Here is a 22147-nt window from a genome sequence, read left to right as displayed (position 1 = left end):
CAGCCTTGGAAACCCTATGGGGCAGTTCTACCCTGTCCTATAGGGTCGTGATGAGTCAGAATCGACTCAACAGCAATGGGTTTGGGTTTTGGGGTAATCTTTACAGCAGTAGATCACCAGGTCTTTCTCCCTCGGAGCCACTAGGTGGGTTCGAACTTCCCATCTTTCAGTTAGCAGTCAACAGTCAAGCGCTTAACTAATGCACCAGCAGGGCTCCTAGTTACTGTGGAGAAGCCTATTACATATAAGCAAGTTCTCTCTTCTGGCTGGGAAAATGACAGGCCTTCCACAGCTGTACACAGCTATTTCTTACTTTGTCCTGCTTAAAAGTTCAGGTCCATAATACCCCTGTATATCCTCTGAGCTTAACCAGATCAGACTTAAAAAAAAGAAAAATACTTTTCTGCGTATATAAACATCCAGATTTTTATTTTATTAAAGTGACCTATCCCTTGTTTTGTATATCTGTATAAGATACAGTGTTAGCATGACAAATATCTCCAATCCTCACTGAGTTTTCAAGCGCTAAGTAAATAAGAAGCATAATTTCTTGTTCAGATTAACTCTCCCTAAATTTGCACTAAGGAGCCCTGGTGGGTGGCACAGAAGTTAAGCACTCAGCTGCTAACCAAAAGTTTGGCGGTTCAAACCCACCAGCTGCTCTTCAGGAGAAAGATGTGGCAGTCTGCTTCCATAAAAATTACAGCCTTAGAAACCCTATGGGGCAGTTCTACTTCACACTATAGGGTCACTATGAGTCGGAATTGAGTTAATGGCAATGAATTTGGGTTTGGTTTTGGTAAGTTTGCGCTTGACTACTAACCAAAATGTTGGTCGTTAAAACCCACCCAAGCAGCACCACTGAAGAAAGGCCATCTGCATCCATAACGATCACAGCCAAGAAAACCCCACGGAGCTCAGTTCTACTCTGTAACACATGAGGTTGCAATGAATTGGAATCAACTTGATGGCAACGGATATGATATGGTATGGTACGTATCTATATAAAACCAAAACCTGTTGCCGTTGATTCCAACTCATAGTGATGCTATAGGACACAGCAGAACTTTTCCATAGGGTTTCCCAATCTGTAAATCTTTTTTTTTTTAATTGTTGTAGTTTAAATGAAGTTTACATTTCAAGTTAGTCTCCCATACAAATTTATACATAGTTATGTGACCTTAACTGCTCTCCCCATACTGTGACAGCACACTCCTCCTTTCCTCCCGATTCCCCATGTCCACTCAACCAGCTCCTAACCCTCACTGCCTTCCCATCTCACCTCTGGACAGAAGCTGCCCGTTTAGTCTCTTGTATCTACTTGAGCTAAGAGGCACACACCTCAGAAGTACCAGTCTCTAAATCTTTACAGAAGCAGATTGCCACATCTTTCTCCCTTGGAGCCACTGGTGGGTTCAAACCACTGACCTTTCAGTTAGCAGGCCAACACTTAACCACTGCACCTCCAAGACTCCAAAACCAGGACAGTTCTGGCCAAATGGGACGATTGCCACTTAAATTGCCCAGGTGATTCCCACCCTAGTTCAAGTCGTTGCATGTGTGGAAAATGATCGTATTTGTAAAGGAACCTGGGGTCAATGGGTGAGACTGCCCTTAGCAGGAGATGGGTGGCCGGGGGCTGCTGACTCTTCAGCCCTGCAGGGCTGTTGTGAGGGCTGAGGGTCCAGTGGATATGAACTGCTGATCTTTTGGTTAGCGGCTGTAGCTCTTAACCACTGCACCCCCAGGACTCCTGTATATCTATACAGACATACAGACAGTAATCCAGCCAATTAGTTGTTGGCCTGTTGCTTGTCACATTCATTCTGAGTCATTAAAAAAGTTGATATACAAATTTTTTTTGCTATCAGGTGAAGTACAGAATACTGTAGCACAGATTTCCAGAAATCAGAGGGGTCAACTCCACTATGGCAGAATTATTCTATAAATAAGGTTTCACAGGCTTTATATCCCAGAAAATTAAATTACACTTTGCTAATACAGGTAAAGACAGGCTTTAGTTTTAATATTAAACACGTCCACATTTTTACTTAACTTTTGGAATTATGGAAAATGTGATGATGCTCACAGGTGACAAAAGGAAAAAAAACAGATAAATTCGACTACATCTAAACTAAAAACTTTGGTGTTGCAAACGATACCATCAAGAAAGTGAAAAGACAACCCTCAGTACAGGAGAAAATATTTACAAATCATACATCTGATAAGAGACTTGTATCCAGAATATATAAAAAACTTTTGTAACTCAATAATAAAAAAAGCAAATAAACCAATTAAAAAGCGGGCATTCTCCCTCTGGATGTGAACAGACATTTCTCCAAAGGAGATAGACAAATGGCCAGTAATCATATGAAAAGATGCTCAACATCATTAGTCATTAAAAAGAACTCACTACCATCGAGTTGATTCCAACTCATAGTGACCCTATAAGACAGAGGAGAATTGTCCCATGGGGTTTCCCAGGTTGTAAATCTTTTCAGAAGCACATGGCCACATCTTTCTCCCACGGAGCGGCTGGTGGGTTTAAACTGCCAAACTTTTGGTTAGTGGCTGAGAACTTTAACCAATGGGCCACCACGGCTCCTCTCATTAGTTATTAGAAAAATGCAAATCAAAGCCACAATGAAATACTAGCTCACATCCACTAGGATGATCATAATGAAAAAGAAAAACAATAACAAGTGTTGGCAAGGATGAGGAGAAACTGGAGACCGCGTACACTGCTGGTGGGAATGTAAAATGATGCACCCACTTTGGGAAACAACTCGGCAGTTCCTCGTAAGTTAAACAGAGTTACCATCTGACTCAGCAATTCCACTCTAGGTGTATATCCAAGATAATTAAAAACAGAAGTCTGCACAAAAACCTTTACACAAACGTTCATAGTAGCAAAAACTGGACGTTCATCAACTGATAAATGAATAATGTATGTGGCATTATATCCATACAATGGAATGTTATTTGGCAATAAAAAGAAATGAAGTACTGACATGGTACAACATAGATGAACCTTGAAAACATTATGTTAAGTGAAAGAAGCCAGTCACAAAAGACCACACAGCATATGATTCCATTTATACAATATGTCCAGGATAGGCAAATCTATAGAAATGGGGAGTTGATTAGTAGTTGTCTAGGGCTGGAGTTAGGGGGATAGGGAGTGACTGCTAATGGGTCTAGAGTCTCTTTTGGGGGTGATAAAAATGTTCTGGAATTAGATTGTGGTGATGGTTGCACAGCTCTGTGAATATATTAAAAATTACTGGGTTGTACACTTTAAACGAATATATAGTATGTGAATTATATCTCAATAAATACATTTTTAAAAAATATGATGGTGCTTAAAAAAACAGTCTAGAAGTCCCTTCTAACACACAACACTCTGAAATATATAAATTCTTAGAAAATTAGAATACTGGAATTAATAAATTTCTCCAGACACTCAAAAAAAAAGGTCAAAATGAAAAAAAGTACTGTTCAATTTCAATTTCAGAATTATTAGACTGTGCCATTTTGACATCTTTATGCTGCCAAATTCTTCAATACCATGTGTTTGACAACATGATAAATAGATCAATATGAGTAAAAATAAATGAACGAAATACTTTTCTAATGATCACTTCTGAATTACTCTTTAATCTCTATTGCTTTGCTAACATGTCCACCTGGTTGTGGTCACTAATGTAGGAAGGAGTTCTACTTTCAGCTGTAGGTAAACAAGGAGAATCACAAGGAACAAGGTACAACCAGACCTGACATCTTCTCTCCTCTGCTTAATTAGATAACCTAGTTTGAAGGAGGCAAATGTAAAACGTTATTAATGTAAAACAAAAACACACATTTTCCATCCTTAAAAATTATTTCTGAAGTCACACTGCTTTTCAAGTTTGATAGACTACAATTTTCCAAGGGAGAAATACCCAACAGAATAGTAAATAGCTTTTGCCTGAGGAATTATCTAGCTAAAAACTCTCATTTAGCTCAAGAAATTCTTTAGAATATGTCTCCAGCATGGTATTTTGTTTGCTAGGGGGAAAAAGTTTTTTCTCCTAGAAGACTGCCAACACTGCACAGGAATAATTATGAAACTTAACTGCATAGCCAAAGAACACTGAAAAAAAGTAGTATTATCTGAGGCTTACAACCAATGCTATCTGGATTTGTTAGGTATGGGCGCCCTTCTTAAAAAGGTTCCCAGATACCATTATTTCATAATAAATTAAAAAGAATCTCCATTGAAGAGAGATGGTTCTTTTTAAAAAGTAAAAATGTACATTTAACAGAGCTTTGTTCTCTGTCAGCTTCAACCTAAGGCAGTCTTTTCATATGGACAAAACTTATTTCCCCAGTTAATCATTTCCTAGTACCACCACCGCTGGAATTCCTCTGTGGCACAAATGGTTCAGCGCCTGGTTACTGACTGAAAGGTTGGAGGGTCAAATCCACCCACGGGTGCCTTGTAAGAAAGGCCTGGTGATCTACTTCTAAAGGGCACAGCCACTGAAAACCCTATGTGCTGTTCTCCTCTGACACACGTACAGTTGCAACGTGTCAGAATCGACTCCTTCGCAACTGGTTTGTTTTTTAGTACCACCAACGCCACCACCAGTTGCCACTGAGTCAATTACAACTCATGGCAACTATGTATCAGAGCAGAACTGTGCTCCATAGGGTTTTCAAAGGTTGATTTTTCAGAAGTAGATCGCCAGGGCTTTCTTCCAATGTACCTCCAGGTGGACTCAAACCTCCAGCCTTTCAGCTAGCAGCCCAGCACATTAACAGTTTTCACCACTCAGGAATCATATTTCCTACTACATTGATTCTCAAACCTTAGCTGTCAGAATCTACTTGGAAGTCTTGTTAAAGCACAGGGAGCTGGGCCCCACACACAGAGTTTCAACTAGGTGTGGAGTGAGGCTTAAGAACATCACTTCTAACACTCCCCTCCCCACCATGCTGAGTCTGCATTGTCTCAGCACAGACAGAACGGGGCTGGCTAGGCAAAGTCTTGGCTGGGCAGGGCTTCTATGCCATACTCTACCAGCAATGAAAGGTAGACAGCACCCAAAGGTCAAAACACACTCATTACACTCAATATTTAAATAACAGCAGTTACCATAATCTGCCTGTTGAACTTCTATGGGTCACATATATTGTTATATCTTCCTAGTCTTGTACCACCACCATTTCTGCCTGCCCCAAGATGTGTTTCTGGAGATTCTTCTCCCTCCAAGCAACCCTACCTGGCTACCTCACAGGCCCCTAGCCCTAGATACAGTCGATGCCTCCACTGGTGGTTCCCAAACAGTGCTGGAGCAATCAACTGCAATTCGGAATTAGGACCAAAAAATTTCTGTTTGGCTGCTCCTTTAAATAATATGTAAACACAGAAGCTGTTAGCAATTGCCATTTTCCACCATGTGGATGGGGTGACAGAAAAAGTCCATCCGTATCAAGGTAGACTAATGAGGGAGAAGCCTAGAACGAAGCAGGCATGGGTGGAGAGCGAGGACTTCCTGGGTTCCATGTGGCCCTCCCGTGCCTGGTTTCAGTGGGGGCCTGAGGCCTGCTGCATCCCTGCCCTTGGGTTCCATAAACCAACCTACACATTCTATTAAATTCTCCTTTCTTGCCTAAACCAGCTGAAGAGGGTTTCTATTATTTACAACCAAAACCAAACTAAAACCGTTGCAGTCAAGTCAATTCTGACTCATAGAGACCCTATAGGACAGAGTAAACTGACCCATAGGGTTTCCAATGAGCAGCCGGTAGATTTGAACTGCTGACCTTTAGGTTAGTAGCTGAGCTCTGTGCCACCAGGGCTCCTTTCAACCAAAGGGGCCCTAATTAAAACCGTTAAAAAGTCAATCTTTGGTCCCTTTCTTCTCATTTCAGTTTGCCTCAGAGACTAAATGCACCTTAAAACTTCACCCTACCCAAGTTTTTGTTGTTATTGTGTGCTATCGGGTCGATTCTGACTCATAATGACCATATAGGACAAAGCAGAACTGCCCCATAGAGTTTCCCAGGCTATAATCTTTACGGGAGCAGATTACCAGGTCTTCTCTCCAGCAGAGCAGCTGGTGGGTTCGAACCACCAACCTTTTAGTTAGCTGCCAAGAGCTTAACCACTGTACCACCAGGGCTCCTTTACCCAAGTTTACCTGCTTCCAATGTCTCATAGCTGATGCCCTGCGTTACTTAGGTGATACACTGAACTTTGTGCCACTGTACATTTCAAATCCTGGTTCTGCCTGGATTCCTTCCTCTATAAGAGACAATTATAATTTATTTCTTTCCAAGACTAGGCAGGGAGGAATATAAATCCATTCAGTTTCCTTCTTTACGCACAGAAATTAAAAAAAAAAAAAAAGACATTTCGTATTAAGGTCTGATAGGAAGTTTTATTTACCATGTTAGATATATTTACATGTTTAATGTTTCATTGTTTCTGAATAACTCCAGCTTTCCAGCTACTTTTGTATGTGTGCATGTGAAACTCATATTTTTAAATGACATTCTTATCTGCTACTTTGAGGTTGGCCCAAGCATATGCATGGTATATTTTATATATGTGTTCCCATGCAGAAGGATTGCTCCCAAAGGGAGAAGAGGGCGTAGCTTTATTTCTCGCTTTGCTTCTAGCTATTTCTCTTAAAATACAACAGAAACAAAGCAAATAAAATTTTATGTCACTTTCAGCATTACATCACATCTTGTGATAGCACATCTATCCCATAAGTTTGGGAGGTGACTAGACATTGCAAAACCAGAGTTGTGTGTTATAAGTGCCTTGATTATCTTACGCTGTCTAGCGTCATATATCCTCTGTCTTGAGCTAGCTTCAGGATTTTGGCCTCCTTAAATCAAGACTTCTGGAATTATCTTTGGCAACTATATGCTTAGCAGAAAAGTCTGATTATTTTGGCTGCCTTGTGTCATATAACAACAGGTAGTCACAGACATCCAGTGGTTCCTGAGAATCGGTTGCTTTCTTTATGGCAATCAATTTATTTGCCCAGCTGTCAAGCACTCGACTTCCCAATTAACAACTGGAAATAGAACTTCAGCCACAGGAAGGAAGAAAACTCAGATCTTCCCAAACAAACAACTAATGAAAACATCTAGCCTACTCTGTAACTCATCTGTGTTTTTTCCATAAAACCTACATGTAATTTGGAAAACAATACACCTACAGAGATTGCTCCACAAAGAAAAGTTTCACATGATATTTGACTGGGCCATGTGCCATACATCCACCCTTAAGAAGTTAACACAAATTAATTTGAAACTGGAAATGAAGCAGCCAAAATCGTTGACTAGTTTCCTCTTATTATTTCAATGAAAAGACTGGAAGGACTTAAGCTACTGGCCACAACTTCCAACCTCAGGGAAAGAAGAGAGAGGAAGAATCCTTTTATTCTACATCTTGGCTATTCTTTGGGTCAAAAGTGAAAAAAGGAAAAAAATGTATTATAATGCATGGGACATACTTTTCTCATTCAATTCTTCATGACCAGAAGAATTTTTCCAAGCATGACAAAAGAATATAAAGGAAAATTAACAAGGCAGGAGGCAACAGGGACTCAAATTTACAAGAATGCCTGCAGCAAGGCTTTGTGGGTAGCAGGTGAGATGAGCAAGAAGCAGCCCTGAGTAACTACATAGATGCTTTGGGAAACAAATTACTACTCTCAAACGTAGAGGGGCAGGAATGGTCCTGGAAAAGGGGGTCTGAGAACACTGACAAGTCTTCTACTTGGATATCTTCTAGGGCATGAATGTTAACATTGCTAAAAATACAACTTGAGGAAAAAGAGCACAGGAAGTTTTTTCCTAATGTCTCCTTCTTGCAAGAACACTGATCTATCAGAAACACTAATATCCACTTTAACCCTAACAAAGAGTGAGTTCTCTTTACATTGTGGCTTAGGAATGAAAAGACCTCTGATTTTTAAGGTGCATGCCTATTCTTAGGACGAACATGGAAACTAGTAGTCCCTTGCGGAGCCCTGGTGGCGTAGTGGTTAAGAGCTCGGCTGTTAACCAAAAGGTTGGCAGTTCGAATCCACCAGGCGCTCCTCGGAAACCCTATGGGGTAGTTCTACCCTGTCCTATAGGGTTACTATGAGTTGGAACCAACTGGACGGCACCCGTCCCTTGCAGTTTATTCGAGCACAGTAAACTAGCATAGCAGGACTAAGTTCCAAGTGCATGCCACTCACTGAGTGGATTCTGTTGCCCTATATTATTTCTGAAAAGACCTAGAGGGCAAGATTGCGATGTATACTTCTTTGTACTACTTGACTTTCTTGCACATAAAATGCTGGGGGAAGTTTTCAAAACAAATAAATAGTTGCCTTAGTCTTCAAACCAGTTTTCATTTCCACATCATGAAGCAGAGGCATTCCATTCCCCCTTTGAAAATACGACCATGTCATCTACTCAACTACCATTGAACCCTACACACTACTTGTGCTCAATAAAAGTCAACATGAAACATTCAGAAGGGCCACTGCTGTCCATGAATGTCATTAAACATGCATGGCTGCAGAACCTTATTCTATTTGAGGGATTTATTACTATCTACAAAATTACTTCATATTTTAGTGTTGCAAATCACACCATCCAAATGGAGGAAGATAAAATGTTTTCTTTTTTTTTTTTAAATATCTTTGCTGTCACCTCATGTTTGGAGTCCCTGGGTAGCGTAAATGGTTAACACGCTCAGATGCTAACTAAAAGGTCAGAGGTTCAAATCCACCCAGAGGTACCTCAGAAGAAAGGCCTGGTGATCTACTTCTGAAAAAACAGCCATTGAAAACTCAATGGAGCACAGTTCTACTCTGACACACAGGCAGTTGCCATGAGTCAGAATTGACTCCACGGCAACTGGTATGCTTCATGTTTGCATATTATGTTTTTGTGGGACACACTCCACCCCGCAATACTGGCTGCACAGTGAATCCTGAAACAGAAACGTTATGCAGTAGAATTTTACCATAAGAAGTTAAAGTCATTGTAATGTGAATGTCTATGCTATGGGAGAAGACTCCGAGAGGCTGTGTGACCCCTTTAGACTGAACAGAAAAACACCAGATGGCATACTCTAGGTTACTGAGACCTGTTGTCACAGGAGGGAGGATTCAAACATACTACAATGTGTTGGCTTGAATAATCTAAGGGATCAGCTTTCAACAATCCTGCCAGACCTCCCATCTGTAAAGCAGAAGTGCACTATTACTGCAAAGTTTAGAAAAATGGGGCTACAATATGGACTTAATAATTGTATGACATTTTATCTATATCAAATCATGACCCACTGAAGTTCCAGAGTGTTTTGAATTAACACCAAAGAAAAGCATTCTTAACCCCACCCACTGGCAAATACAGGAATTTCAACTGTTTTGATATGATGACTCTAAGTAAATCACTATTAATTTCATACTTTCCAACCTACTGGTCAACCAGAAACACAGTCAGAATTGCTAATGAAATTACAGATCAGAGGGAAGGCGTTTCCCCAATGCATTTCTCGCTCTCATCCTCCAAGCCCGGCAAGTTACAAACTGAAAACAGCTTTTGATTCATATTAGCATTTTAAATATAGTTTCCAATAAGTGCCTTTAAGTAGCAGTGAACTACTGATATGATATGACTTGACGAGTACTATTATTGATAAAACTTTTCATCCCATGTTCTGAAAGTCATACTTTTGCATAAAAAAGACACTATATTTTTACCTGTTCCTTAGAGGAGAGGGGTAGATAGGAGACTAGGTGGATAAGAATCCAATATACATGAATTTCATATTTTAAGCAATTTTTCTTATATTTGATAGTATGGCTGTGATTACAGTTACATACTAGTAAAGAATTATTCATTCATCTTAAGAACACAGATTAATTATTTTAATATTCTATTATGAAATTTTCTATTCATAAAATGTCTCATTGCTACTCTTGGCAATTCAAGTGTCATCTGAACTGCTTATTAAATTAAGAAAAAATCTTTTCAATGGTCCTTAAGAATATAGTATAAATACATCAAAAACGCAAGGGTCTCTATTAGAAAAGAATAGATATTTTGATCAATTAGCAGAAGTGCTTTGGAATGTCATTAGAACCCATTTAAAACTATGACCTACATCATCTTAGAAAAGAGCAGTGTTTCCTAATAATTTGCAGTATTACCCAGGAAAAGAAGGTTATATTTAATAAGACAGGTACACAGCTAACACACGCAAACAAACACATACCTACAACACAGGGATTTAAGCCAAGTAATACGATCGTTCCTGAATTCACTGCAATAACATGATATCGCTTCCACTGGGTTAATTATAACCTAAGCCGGAAGCAGCAGCCAGGCTGGCTTGCTAGTGAAATTATCAGGATGTGAATATTTCAGAATAAAATCAAGTACCTGATAGTTTCATGAGAAGTTCAGATGCTGCTTTGACTGACATATCCCGCCTTAGCACATTCCCCTTCCCTTCCTGGGGCTGAAGTGTGTCCTCAGGGATGCTTGGGGCTGACACTTGAGATTCTGGGCTGAACACATAGCTGGATGGTGGCAAGGTCGCACTTACGGCTTCCTCTTCCTTAGGCTCCTCTTTCACTTTAAAATTAAGATTCATGGGCTCCTTCTGATTTGCAGCTGTCAAAAGAGAAATGGCATTATAATATATAAAAGGCCACTCCCCCTCTAAGCTGCCCCGTATACTTAATGAAGTATGCAATGCACAATGACTTTGTGCTAAACGGCAGGAAGGGACCACAACTGATCACAACAGGCTGAGCACCAGGCACAAAATGCAAATCACTCTGTAAGTGCAGGACTCTCCAGAGTGTGGGCTTCTGAATCTTTTGAACCTACAATATGTTAAGAAGTGCTGCCTCTACAAAGTCTTTGGGCATTTTCTCTTTGGTTTCTCTAAATGTCTTCTTTCCTGTACATGCTGCTGACTCCCTTACCTATTAGTGCTAATAGGCAGGACAGGTCTCCCTACCTAATCCTATTAAAGAAGAATGCTTTCAAGTAATTATTCTCTCATAAAATATTGAATATAAACATGAGTCAAAGGCAATGCCCAAAGCAAAAAAAAACTGGAGTGTGGTGGGTAAGGTGAGGATGGAGAACTGGCCAAAGAAAAAAGCTCAGACTAGAGCTATCCCACACTTGCATTTACTATAAAAGCTGACACCACTGACCCACAAAAAATGAGGCATGCTTTGCATTGTTTTTCTGATCACAGTGACAGGATCCACTCTAGCCCAAGTCACCTGAGTCCACAATGGGCATTATTTTTTAAAGAAAGCTTATTAATTTGGAACCATTGTAGATTTACAGGAAAGTTGCAAAGACAGTTCAGAGTTTCCGCACACCCATATACATCAGTATCTCCCAATGTTAACATTTTACAAAACCATGGTACATTTGGCAGAATGAAGAAATCCACATTGCTATGAACTAAACTCCAGATTTTATTCACATTTCACCAGTTTTCCCATTAATGTCCTTTTCCCATTTTTAGCACAATTCGTTGGTGTGGAGCGTGTGGTCAGGGCAAATGCTAACTGGCCCATTATGGGATGGATTCCCACTAATTGGGAACAACCAAGAAAGGAGAGACAAGCATCTCCTCTGCCTACCACCTCCCACCTTCACAGGCATCTTGCTCCACCTTTAAAGGTCCATGCAGTAGGAACTTTTTTTTATGGAACTTCAGGTTGCTTATATTGGATGTGTTTATCTTTTAAGAAAGAAGATCTTATCCTAATACAGAGTTTTAGTAATGATTATTAGAATAAGCCTCACACCCAGTTTAGCTTAACAACAACAAAAATCAAGACGAAAATGCCAAGGCAAACCCTTTTCACCTCCTCCCACCACCTACCTCCAAGCCAATAACAAAAAAAACCCACTGCCATTGAGTCAATTCCAACTCATAGCGACCCTATACACAAGTGCAAAGTCCTTTCTTGTAAGGACTAATAAATTCACACGGACCTGAACGTTTATAAACTAGACCCCAGAGGGCTAAAGTAACATGGGGAAGTTTTACTACCAGAGAGACGCAGAGCTGGGACTAGAACCTACATCCATGAGTGGCCTGCCCTGTGTCTTGACCTGCCTTCACCACACTGCTGCTCCACCTCTGCTCCCCGTGTCGTAACAAAATGTGAATCTAACTTGACCTTCAAGCCTTTGCTCAAACATCACCTTGACCATCCTGCTCAAAATTGCAACCCCCACCCCCCCAGGACTCACAATTTCCCTCACCCTGCTCTAATTTTCCCCAAATAATTATCATTTAACGTTGCTGCTGTTAGGTGCCATCGAGTCGGTTCCGACTCACAGTACAACAGAAGGAAACACTACCCAGTCCCGTGCCATCCTGACAATCGTTGCTATGTTTGAGCCGGTTGTTGCAGCCACTGTGTCAATTCATCTCACTGAGGCATAGCTTCTAGCGTCACAGCAATATGCAAGCCACCACCGTACGACAAACTGACAGACGAGAGGTGAGTCATCTAATAACAGACTATAATTATTTACTATGTTCACAATTTATGGTCTGTTTCTCCAACTCAAAGGTAGGCTTCATGAAGGTAATGATCTTTTAACGCCGATGTGCCCTGAGTGCTTAGAACAGTGACTACCAAGTATAGGTGCTCAATATATATTCGCTGAATGAATATAGTATGTTGGCACACAAATTAGTGACATCTGATGATGCTCCAATAGTATCTGCAGTTAGCAAGAACTTTAAAAAAAAAAAACCAGTTGCTGTCAAGTCAATTCTGACTCATGGCAACCCTATGCATGTTAGAGTAGAACTGTGCTCCATAGGGTTTTCAATGACTGAGTTTTTGCAAGTAGATCACCAGGCCTTTCTTCCAAGGGTCTCGTGGTGGACTCGAACCTCTAACCTCTCAGTTAGCAGCCGAGCACATTAACCTTTTGCACCACTCAAAAAACCAAACCCAAAACCCACTGCCATCGACTCAATTCTGACTCACAGCAAACCTACAGGACAGAGTAGAACTGCCTCACAGGGTTTCCAAGGCTGTAAATCTTTACGGATGCAGACTGTCATATCTTTCTTCCACAGAGTAGCTGGCGGGTTTGAACCACTGACCTTTTGGTTAGCAACCAAGCACTTTAACCACTGTACCACCAGGGCTCCTTGTCTGCACCACCCAGGGACTCCTTAACGAGAACTTTGTTGTGTTGTTGGTTGTCATCAGTTCAACTGCGCCACCCAGGAACTCAACCTTAACAGAACTAAAAACTCCAAAGTACCCCACCAAAGGCAATCAGAAGAGCTTTCTCTGGATCTAATCATTAGATCGGGGTAAGTCCTTTGAGATAAAGGTAAAAGTTTTGTTACCTAGACCACAGCATTTACTTGTTGTTGTTGTTAGGTGCTCTGAGTCGATTTCAACTCATAGCGACCCCATGCAACAGAGTAGAACTGCCCTACAGGACTTTCTTAGCAGTAATCTTTACACCAGGTCTTCTCCCTTGGAGGCGCTGGTTGGGTTTGAACCGTCAACCTTTTGGGTTAGTGGCCGAACGCTCAGCCTTTACTTAGATGTCCTTGAATAATCACTTGGGCCCTACTAAAGGAGAAGTACCAGAGAATCTCAAAGAAAGTGCTTAAAATCTAGCCCTTTGGGGACAATGCCATCAGAGTCTAAACCAAAGGGAAGAATGACAGCATTTAGCTCAGTCCTCGATATGTATTTCTGACCTCCATCAGGAAGGATGCTCCTAACAGGACTTTGTTTACTTAGCACACTTCTCCCCTGTGCACCTTTCAACCTCTTCCTGGGGACTTCCGCTGGCCACCTCCTAATGTTTGCCCTCTACCTATGTCTTTCCTCTAGAAATCTTCATAAATCCTTTCCCAGAACATCCTTAGTCACGGAAGAGTAAACAGTGTGCGTTTATGAAGTCTGAGACTGCCACTTCTTTGGGAAGGAAAAATATAAAGCGAAGGGTGTTACATTTTAAAAATGCTTCAGTGCTGCATCTTTTATTTCAAAATTTTATATTCTAAGGTAAGACTAAGAAAGAGATGAGGAAACTATCGAGGCCTTAGAAGCAACTCCCAATTTCTAGAAAGGGCAACTATTAAGCAGATACCGTCCTGAACATATAAGTGGTTTTTAGAAGCATTAGTCAGAAAAATAGTTCCCTAAGACTTAAAAAGAGAAAAAAAAAAAAATTTATCATTGTCAGACACAACTTGGATTTGACAGAATTTCATTTCAATAAGACACTAAAAAGTACAGTAAAATAAAGGCAAGCTGCCTGTTGCTGGATTATAAATTGTGAAGGCACTGCATACCTGGTTTTCATCCTGACGACGTCGACAAACGGCATAAAATTAGTAATGTGCTGGGGAAATGTAAATATAGCTAATGACATATCAGAAAAACATGAGGGCAACACGCCTTTGTCTGAATTTTAATCTCCCAAACACTTGGGTCTAAACAGAAAATGTAAAAATAGAAATATGAAGGCTACCCTGCTTTCTCTCAATTACCAGAAATATTTACACTGACAAGAGTACATAAAACTTGCATTTTAAAATTAATATGACTGGATAATTGCTGTCTTTTTTATTATTCTACTTAAAAAAAAACATGCACAGAGAAAGGTGGAATCAAAGATGTTTTCTTTTATCTCTGGGAAAACTGCTAAGAGAAAAGCAACAAATTTATGACTCACTGCAGTCTTCTTTACTTCATTTTTACTACTAACACAAAAAGATTTGGACATATTTGGAACTCAACTTGCAAAGGGCTTGCACAGCACTTGCCTTGATCTTTTTTTATGTATCTTAAAGTTTGTGGACACTCAATTTTTGAAATAGTGAGGAAGTCTCACTAAATCAAGGGGCCTCTTCTCTCACTTACTGTTCCAAACTTTTTTAGGACCCAAGCCACTCTAATTATAAATTGACTGTATCAGTAAGTTCATGATCTTAACAGAGCTGGGCTGCCATTTAAAGGAAATGAATCTGCCTTTTTGAGGATTCAAGACAAAAACTAATGTGGGAAAGAAATGAGAAAACCACTGGGATAAAATGATCCCATTTTCCATCTCTACTAAACCAAAACCAAACCAAACCTGTTGTCGTCGAGTCGCTTCCGACTCATAGCGACTCTATAGGACAGAGCAGAACTGCCCCACAGGGTTTCTAAGGAGCACCTGGTAGATCTGAACTGCCCACCTTTTGGTTAGCAGCCGAACTCAACCACTACGCCACCAGTGTTTCCCCCATTTTTACTAGGCGGGCATTAATGAGTTATAAAAGAAACCACTCTTTACAGCAAGGTGTCATCGGCTTACATCTAGATTCCTTCCAAGCTTCCCCCATCCCCAGGAAAATTCTCTATAACTTCCTTAAAGACCATTGTTTGTTTAAATAACACATACAACTAGCATTTGAATAGTGTACACAGAGATTGATTCTTTCATTGCTCACAGGAGACTGGTGTTAGTACTATCTTCATTTTAGAGGTGAGGAAACTAAGGTCCTAAGAGGTTAACAGTCTGACCCCCCAAACACAGAGCTAATACACAAAGACGTTAGACTCCAAGGCTCCTGGCTGCAAAGCCCTGGCTCTTCCCTTTCTCTCCAAGACAGGCCAGGGGACTTTAAGAAGGACATTAGCACAAGTAGTTGGACCATGGGCTTTGGAACACCTAAGTGAAATAGGGAAAACTAAACATTAGTCATGAGAAAGGGAAGGGTGGAGTGTGACCTGAAAGTAAGGCAATTTCTACAGTAGGAAGGAACCTTGAGAAAATTTGATCGACAGGGCAGAACAGAAGAAATGACCTGCAACACGGTTGTTTCTGTTTCTGTTCAGTCTGCTCCCTCTGGTGAAAGAAAATGACACCTTCCTTGAGATTAGTAAGACAGTGCTCCCTTTCAGTTCAGAGTTTGGCAATTTCATGAATGCTGAACTGCTCTGTGAAAAAGCTAGGCCACTGAGAATTTCATGTACTACTTCATTCTAAACCAGAGCCAAGACTCTTGGACCTGGAAGGGACTCCAGATCAGTAGTTTTCAGTGTTCCAAGGAACCCTAGGATATGCTTTGGAGGTTGTGACAAAAGTTTATTTCAAATTTAACTTTTTAAAATTATTTTACAATGTGCACCTAGAGCTGTGTCATATCTAGAATGTGAACTCACTGGAGACCACCAAGATGTTAACTTGTGTTGATAATTCAATTTTGCATTGCCTTAGAACACAGGTTCTCCTGCCATCATAGAAGTGTTGGCGTTCTAGTAATACATCATTAATAAATAGGAGCCCTGGTGGCGCAGGGGTTAACCGAAAGGTCAGTGGTTCGAACTCATCAGCTGCTCCTAGGGAGAAAGATGTGGCAGTCTGCTTCAGTAAAGATTTATAGCCTTGGAAACCTTATGGGGTAGTTCTACTCTGTCCTACAGGGCCGCTATGTGTCAGAATCAACTCAACGGCAATGGGTTTGGTTTGGTTTTGGCCTTATTAATAAAGTATCCATGCAAAACTATACGCTTACAGTACTATCAGAGCTATACACAGGCCTAAATCAGGGTTTCTCAACTGTGACACCAATGATATTCTGGGCTGGATAATTCTTTGTTATTGGGGGCCGTCCCGTGCATTGTAGGATATTTAGCAGCATCCCTGGCCTCTGCCTACTAGATGCTAATAGCACCATCCAGTTATGAAAACAAGAAATGTCTCCAGACACTGCCAAATGTCTGCTTGGGGGAGCAGGGGGCAAAATTTCCCCTACTCGAGACCACTGCCTTAAATTAAATGCTAGCGGAGGTTTGAATGTTTCTGCTTTGGTGCAGCCTTTGATCATAGCTGACAGAGAGAGACATGTAAATACACAGACATGCTGGATTTATCATTTATTGAGCACCTAACACGGGCTGCTCAGCTGCTAACAGAAAGGTCGGCAGTTCGAACCCACCAGCTGCTCCTTAGAAACCTTATGGAGCAGTTCTGCTCTGTCCTGTAGGGTTGCGATCAGTCGGAAGCGACTCGATGGCAACAGGTTTTGGTTTTTTCGGTTATCATGTTCTAGGGAGCGTATTAAGAGTTTTTCTAGATTAATTTATTCAATCCTCACAACAACCCTTTGAGGCAGGTACTAATATTATCTCAGTTTATAGATGAGAAAGCTGAGACCTAGAGAGACTGAGTGAATTCCCCAAATAAAAATTAACCGAGTAGTAACCAAGTAGTGTTAATACAGAATTATAAATGGCTTTCATGCAAATTTAAAGTTTTATATATTTCTTGCCTGACATTTATTACTATAAGGGATGAGGGCAGATACTACATGTTTTCAGCTCTGAAGCAAAAACTTTATATTACTGTACTCTTCTTGCAAGCATCTGAAAAAATTTAATTGATGGGATCCAGAGATGACAAGTTGAGCTGTAAAAAATCTGCTCCCATTTGCCACCACTTCCTTGTGTGAACCCGTATTTCTTGAAACTGCATTCACCAAAATAAATTTAGAAATATACCAGATGCTAATACTGCTATAAGACGGCACCCCCTCATAACACTTACTTTCATATTTTATGCTTATCACACAGCAACTTTTTTCTAATTGCTTGACTTTTTGAAAGAAATAAATGTAATGACTATGAGCTTAAAAATAAAGTTATACTTAAAAAAACACCTTCTATGGGTTTGATGTATTATGTTTGCACATGAGATTTTGTTCGAAAAAATGGATTTACTGTGGAAAAAACAAACAAGAGAAAACCATTCATGTTTTCTATTCCCTTATTTTACATTAAGGGAGCATAAGCCCAGAGAATGGTATGACCTTTTGAAAATCACAGCTCGTTAATGACAGAACCAGAATCAGAGCTTGACTTTCCCTATTACCAAGCCGGAGCTGTTACGACTACCCAAGTTCCCTTGTAAGCAGTTATGTAAGTATGTATGCACAGGCTGGGGAGCTGAGATTTTCCAACAATTTGATGCGCTTTCAGTGAGAAAAAATACATTGCCTTCCGAAATCACCAGGAAAGCCAAGACTTAATTAAATAACAACAACTGAACATTACTTTTAGCTATTAAGTATATTCTATTCAAATAGAATGTTTAAAACATTAGCTAAGTATTTTTAAATCCTGCTCTCCAATTTGCCTTTGTTTTACAATGAGCATTTAGTTACACTTTAACCATCTCATTTTTCTCATTAATCCCCACCTGAGCTAATTCCTGGCCACACTTGAGGATCTATGTACCCAGGCCAAGACTGCAGAGGTACCCTGTGACAGCTGCTAGGATTAGAGACAGAGTGCCAAAGGAAAGAGACAACAGCCTCTAGAGAAGGGTCAAGGGTAACAACAGTGAGCTGTGCGGCAAGAACTCCAAAACAAATAAATAAGGTTTTCTCTGCAAATGATACTATGAAAACCAACACATAATGCACAAAAGTAGCTATCTGCAGTAATCAGCTTAACGGACAGGATCTCTCCCTTGTCAAAAGCAGGAAGGACAAGCCCCGGAAAACCAACCAAGGCTTGAGTAAATGTGAAAGAAAGCTGTATTTTGAATCCACACTATTAACACAGCCAAAGAGTGAAATATATGAACACTAGCGGAGTGGTCTGCACGGAGACTAGAAAAGGAAAGACTGGGTAGAGGGCGGTGGTGGTTCAGTGGTAGAACTCTTGTTTTCCATGCAGGAGACCCAGATTCGATTCACAGACTCTGCACCTCATGCACAGCCATCACACGTCTGTTAGTGGAGGCTCGCGTGTTGCCATCATGCTGAACAGGTTTGGGCAGAGCTTCCAGACTAACATGGACCAGGAAGAAAGGCCTGGCGATCTACTTCCGAAAATCAGCCAATGAAAACCTATGGATCACAACAGTTAGATGTGCAACCAGTCATGGAGATGGCACAGGACCAGGCAGTGTTTTGGTCCCCTGTATATAGGGTCGCCATGAGTCGGGGCAACTTGACAGCAGCTAACAACAACAAAAAAGACGGCTGCTGTTGTTGTTAAGTGCTGTCGAGTCAGTTCGGACTCATAGTGACAACAAAGATTAGGTAGTGTATTTCCAACACTCTTCAGGGAAGCACTGTCCCAAATGACATCTCCTCTTGACCGTTACACTTGTCATTTTAACATGCAGGCATTTGGGTTTACAGATCAGTTTTTTATGATCTTTGTCACTGTGGGTCACCCAGAGAGCCTGATGAACTCTAGGTTGTGGCAGTTTGTAAAATAGCTACAATTGCCCTCCCTGAATGTCCACCCCTTTGCAATATGACTTTGCGGCTTCTCCCATCTAAAGGTAGAGTCTGTTTTTCCACATTTTGAAGGTAGGCTGGCCTTGTGACTTGCTTTGATCAACAGAATGTGGTGGAAGTGATGCTGGACCAGTTCTGAGTTTGTGCATTTCTCTTTTGGAACACTGACCAGCTCCCACGTGAATAAGCCCAGGCTAGCCTGCTGAAGGATGAGAGGCCATGTGGAGCAGAGGCAAGCCATCCCAGATAAGGCCATCCTAGACCAGCCAGTCCCCAGCCAGTCCTCAGCTGACCTGAAGGGACTGCAGATGGATGAGTCAGCCCAGGTGAGACCAAAAGAAACATCTTGTTAAGGCATGCCCAAATTGCTAGTCCACAAAATTGTAAGCTAAGTAAATGGTTACTGTTTTGAGCCACTAAGTTGTGGAACAGGTTGTTATCTAGCTAACTGTGTGGCAGACTCCAGTTCTTAGACTTGGACCTATAAGCTGAGGTCCTGGAATATGGGACATAGGACAGTGCAAGGTACTCACACCCCTTGAGACTCCATTTGAACAGCCAGCTGGCCTCCACAGACCATAACACTCTTCCATCTTCTCTCTCACAGTATTATTAATATGCAAATATTTTTTAAGTGAAGTAATATCACAACTTTTAAAATCCTGACTTCCAGAATATGACTAGTAGAATACTTTTTTTATAATCCATTAAGGAATGCATCGAGGTGGGCACAAAGACATGATGAAAGAAATGTTATATCCTCCTTCTAACAACCTATTACACAGCTGAAGAGGCAAGACTAATACTCAAGCAATGGAATGAACTATGCAGTAAGACAAGTGCCAACCTGAGTGGTAAAGACCATAAGAGAATAACAGGAGAGGGCTTCACTGAAGAGGTGGGAACTACAGCCTTCCTTGAAGGATAGCTAGCATTTGCATAGGCCAGACAGTAGGGGCAGGGCATCACAAGAATGGGGCACAATGTTGCTAGAAATTCTCCACAGAGGTACAGAAACCCTGGGGGTAAGGGATGTGGGATGCTTTAAAATAGTTATTTTATCTTTAATAACATTATTTTTTTAGAACGAGTTCTTTATTTCCCTACCCCCGCCCCCACTTTACCTAACAGAAGGAAAATACATGTAACTCCCTGGCTAAAGTTACCAGCCCCCTGGAAACATTCAAGCAACAACATGAGTGAAGACGGAAATGGAAAAGAGACCAGTATGTCACTGAGCCAGTGAAGATCGCCAATCTCTTTCCTGAGAGGAGTGGAATATGGTGACTGAGTAGAAAGGAGCCAGTCGGGGCAGAACCTGAGGCAGGAGGTATTGGAAGAAGAAGAGTCTATCAGAACGTGTCGGAGGGCCTGGAGTAGAGAAGGCATTAGGGAGGGAGTGAAAGAGGGCAAGCTGTCTTGGTGTGAGGTGATGGCCAGGACAGACTAGATGAAGGGATGGATCTTAGATACATTTTGAAGACACAAAAATTGAACCAGACTAGTGACCGAAAGATCACGCATTAGAAATAATGTCGTGGTCTGAAGCCAAGGAAAATAAACACTGAAGCAGATGGAGGTCAAAAGACAGTTCGCTCAACTGAGAGAAAAATTAGGTAATAGCTAATTAAGTGGTCATGAGCCAAGGCTTTGCAGTTAGGCAGAGCTGGATCTTTGCTCCATCCCTCAGAGCTGAAACCTTTGGAGCCTCAGCTTCCTCGTCTATGAAATAGGTTTAATATTATTGACCCCATAGGTTAAATAGGGTTAAATGAGGAATTACATGAAGTTGTTGGCACACTGCCTGGCTCACTGTAAACACACTGGATTAATAATAGCTCTGATAACAATAACAGAAGTAGTAACAATAATAATAACCACAGTAAAAACCCACCGCTGTTGAGTCGATTCTGACTCATAGCAACCCTACAGGACAGAGTAGAACTGCCCCATAGGGTTTCCAAGGCTGTAATCTTTACGGAAGCAGACTGCCACATCTTTTTCCTGCAGAGCAGCTGGTGGGTTCGAACTGCCAACCTTTCTGTTAGCAGCCAAGCACTTAACCATTACGCCACCAGGGCTCAGACAAAATGTACTTCTATGGCGAGGAAGAGAATGACCTGGATTCGGTTTTGTAGTAATACAGCCTTTCATAAATTTTCCCAAGGGTCCGTCAAGATAAAAAATTATTCTGATGGCAATTCTAGAACTAGGTAGACTCTACCTAGCACAGCGAAGAAAGAAAGATCTGGATTCTAGTTGTGGCCTCTGTACAGTTATTTTATCCCAAGTCTTGTTTTCATCTACATAATGGTTATAAGAGAATGTACCCTCTAAAACACTACAGAAATATAAATGGCTTCTATTAGCACTAAATTCCTGAAAAGCCTGAAAGTATTAACACAACTTACAAAGGTGTCTGACAGACAACAATCAGGCTCCTGTGCTGGGCACTCTGTCTAACTTCTCAATAACAGACAACAAAGGCAGAGAATAGAGCCAAGTTCCTGCTTTGCTGCTTCTTTACTCCGTGATTTGAGGTACAGGCAGCTGGGGGAGGGCATGATGGAGCCAGGCTGCCTGGATTAGAATCCCAGCTCTGCCATTTACTAACTGTGTGAACTTGGGTAGATGTCTTATTCTCTGTTTCTTAGTTTCTTCATTTGCAGAATGAGAATACTAATACCACTTCTATAGGTTTGTTATGAGGTTCAAATAAGTTAAATGGCACAGAGTAAGCCCTATATGGAGCCCTGGTGGCAGAGTGGTTAAGAACTTGGCTGCTAACCAAAAAGGTAGGCAGTTTGAATCCACCAGCCA

General features: G+C 41.0%; 1 protein-coding gene across 2 annotated transcripts in view; it reads right to left on the bottom strand.

The window, feature by feature from the left end:
• Positions 1-22147, bottom strand: part of ZNF827 (zinc finger protein 827) — a 199308-nt gene that overhangs the window by 108060 nt on the left and 69101 nt on the right. For both annotated transcript variants that reach the window (XM_004378845.2, XM_012556243.1), the window contains exon 5: positions 10447-10680. In XM_004378845.2, coding sequence (XP_004378902.1) covers positions 10447-10680 — 234 coding nt within the window. The remainder of the gene's footprint in view (positions 1-10446; positions 10681-22147) is intronic.

Source organism: Trichechus manatus, unplaced genomic scaffold, assembly GCF_000243295.1.
Source record: "Trichechus manatus latirostris isolate Lorelei unplaced genomic scaffold, TriManLat1.0 scaffold00059, whole genome shotgun sequence".
NCBI classification, from domain to species: Eukaryota; Metazoa; Chordata; class Mammalia; order Sirenia; family Trichechidae; genus Trichechus; species Trichechus manatus.
Note: the sequence above shows the minus strand (reverse complement) of the source record. Positions and strands in the feature narration are given on the sequence as shown.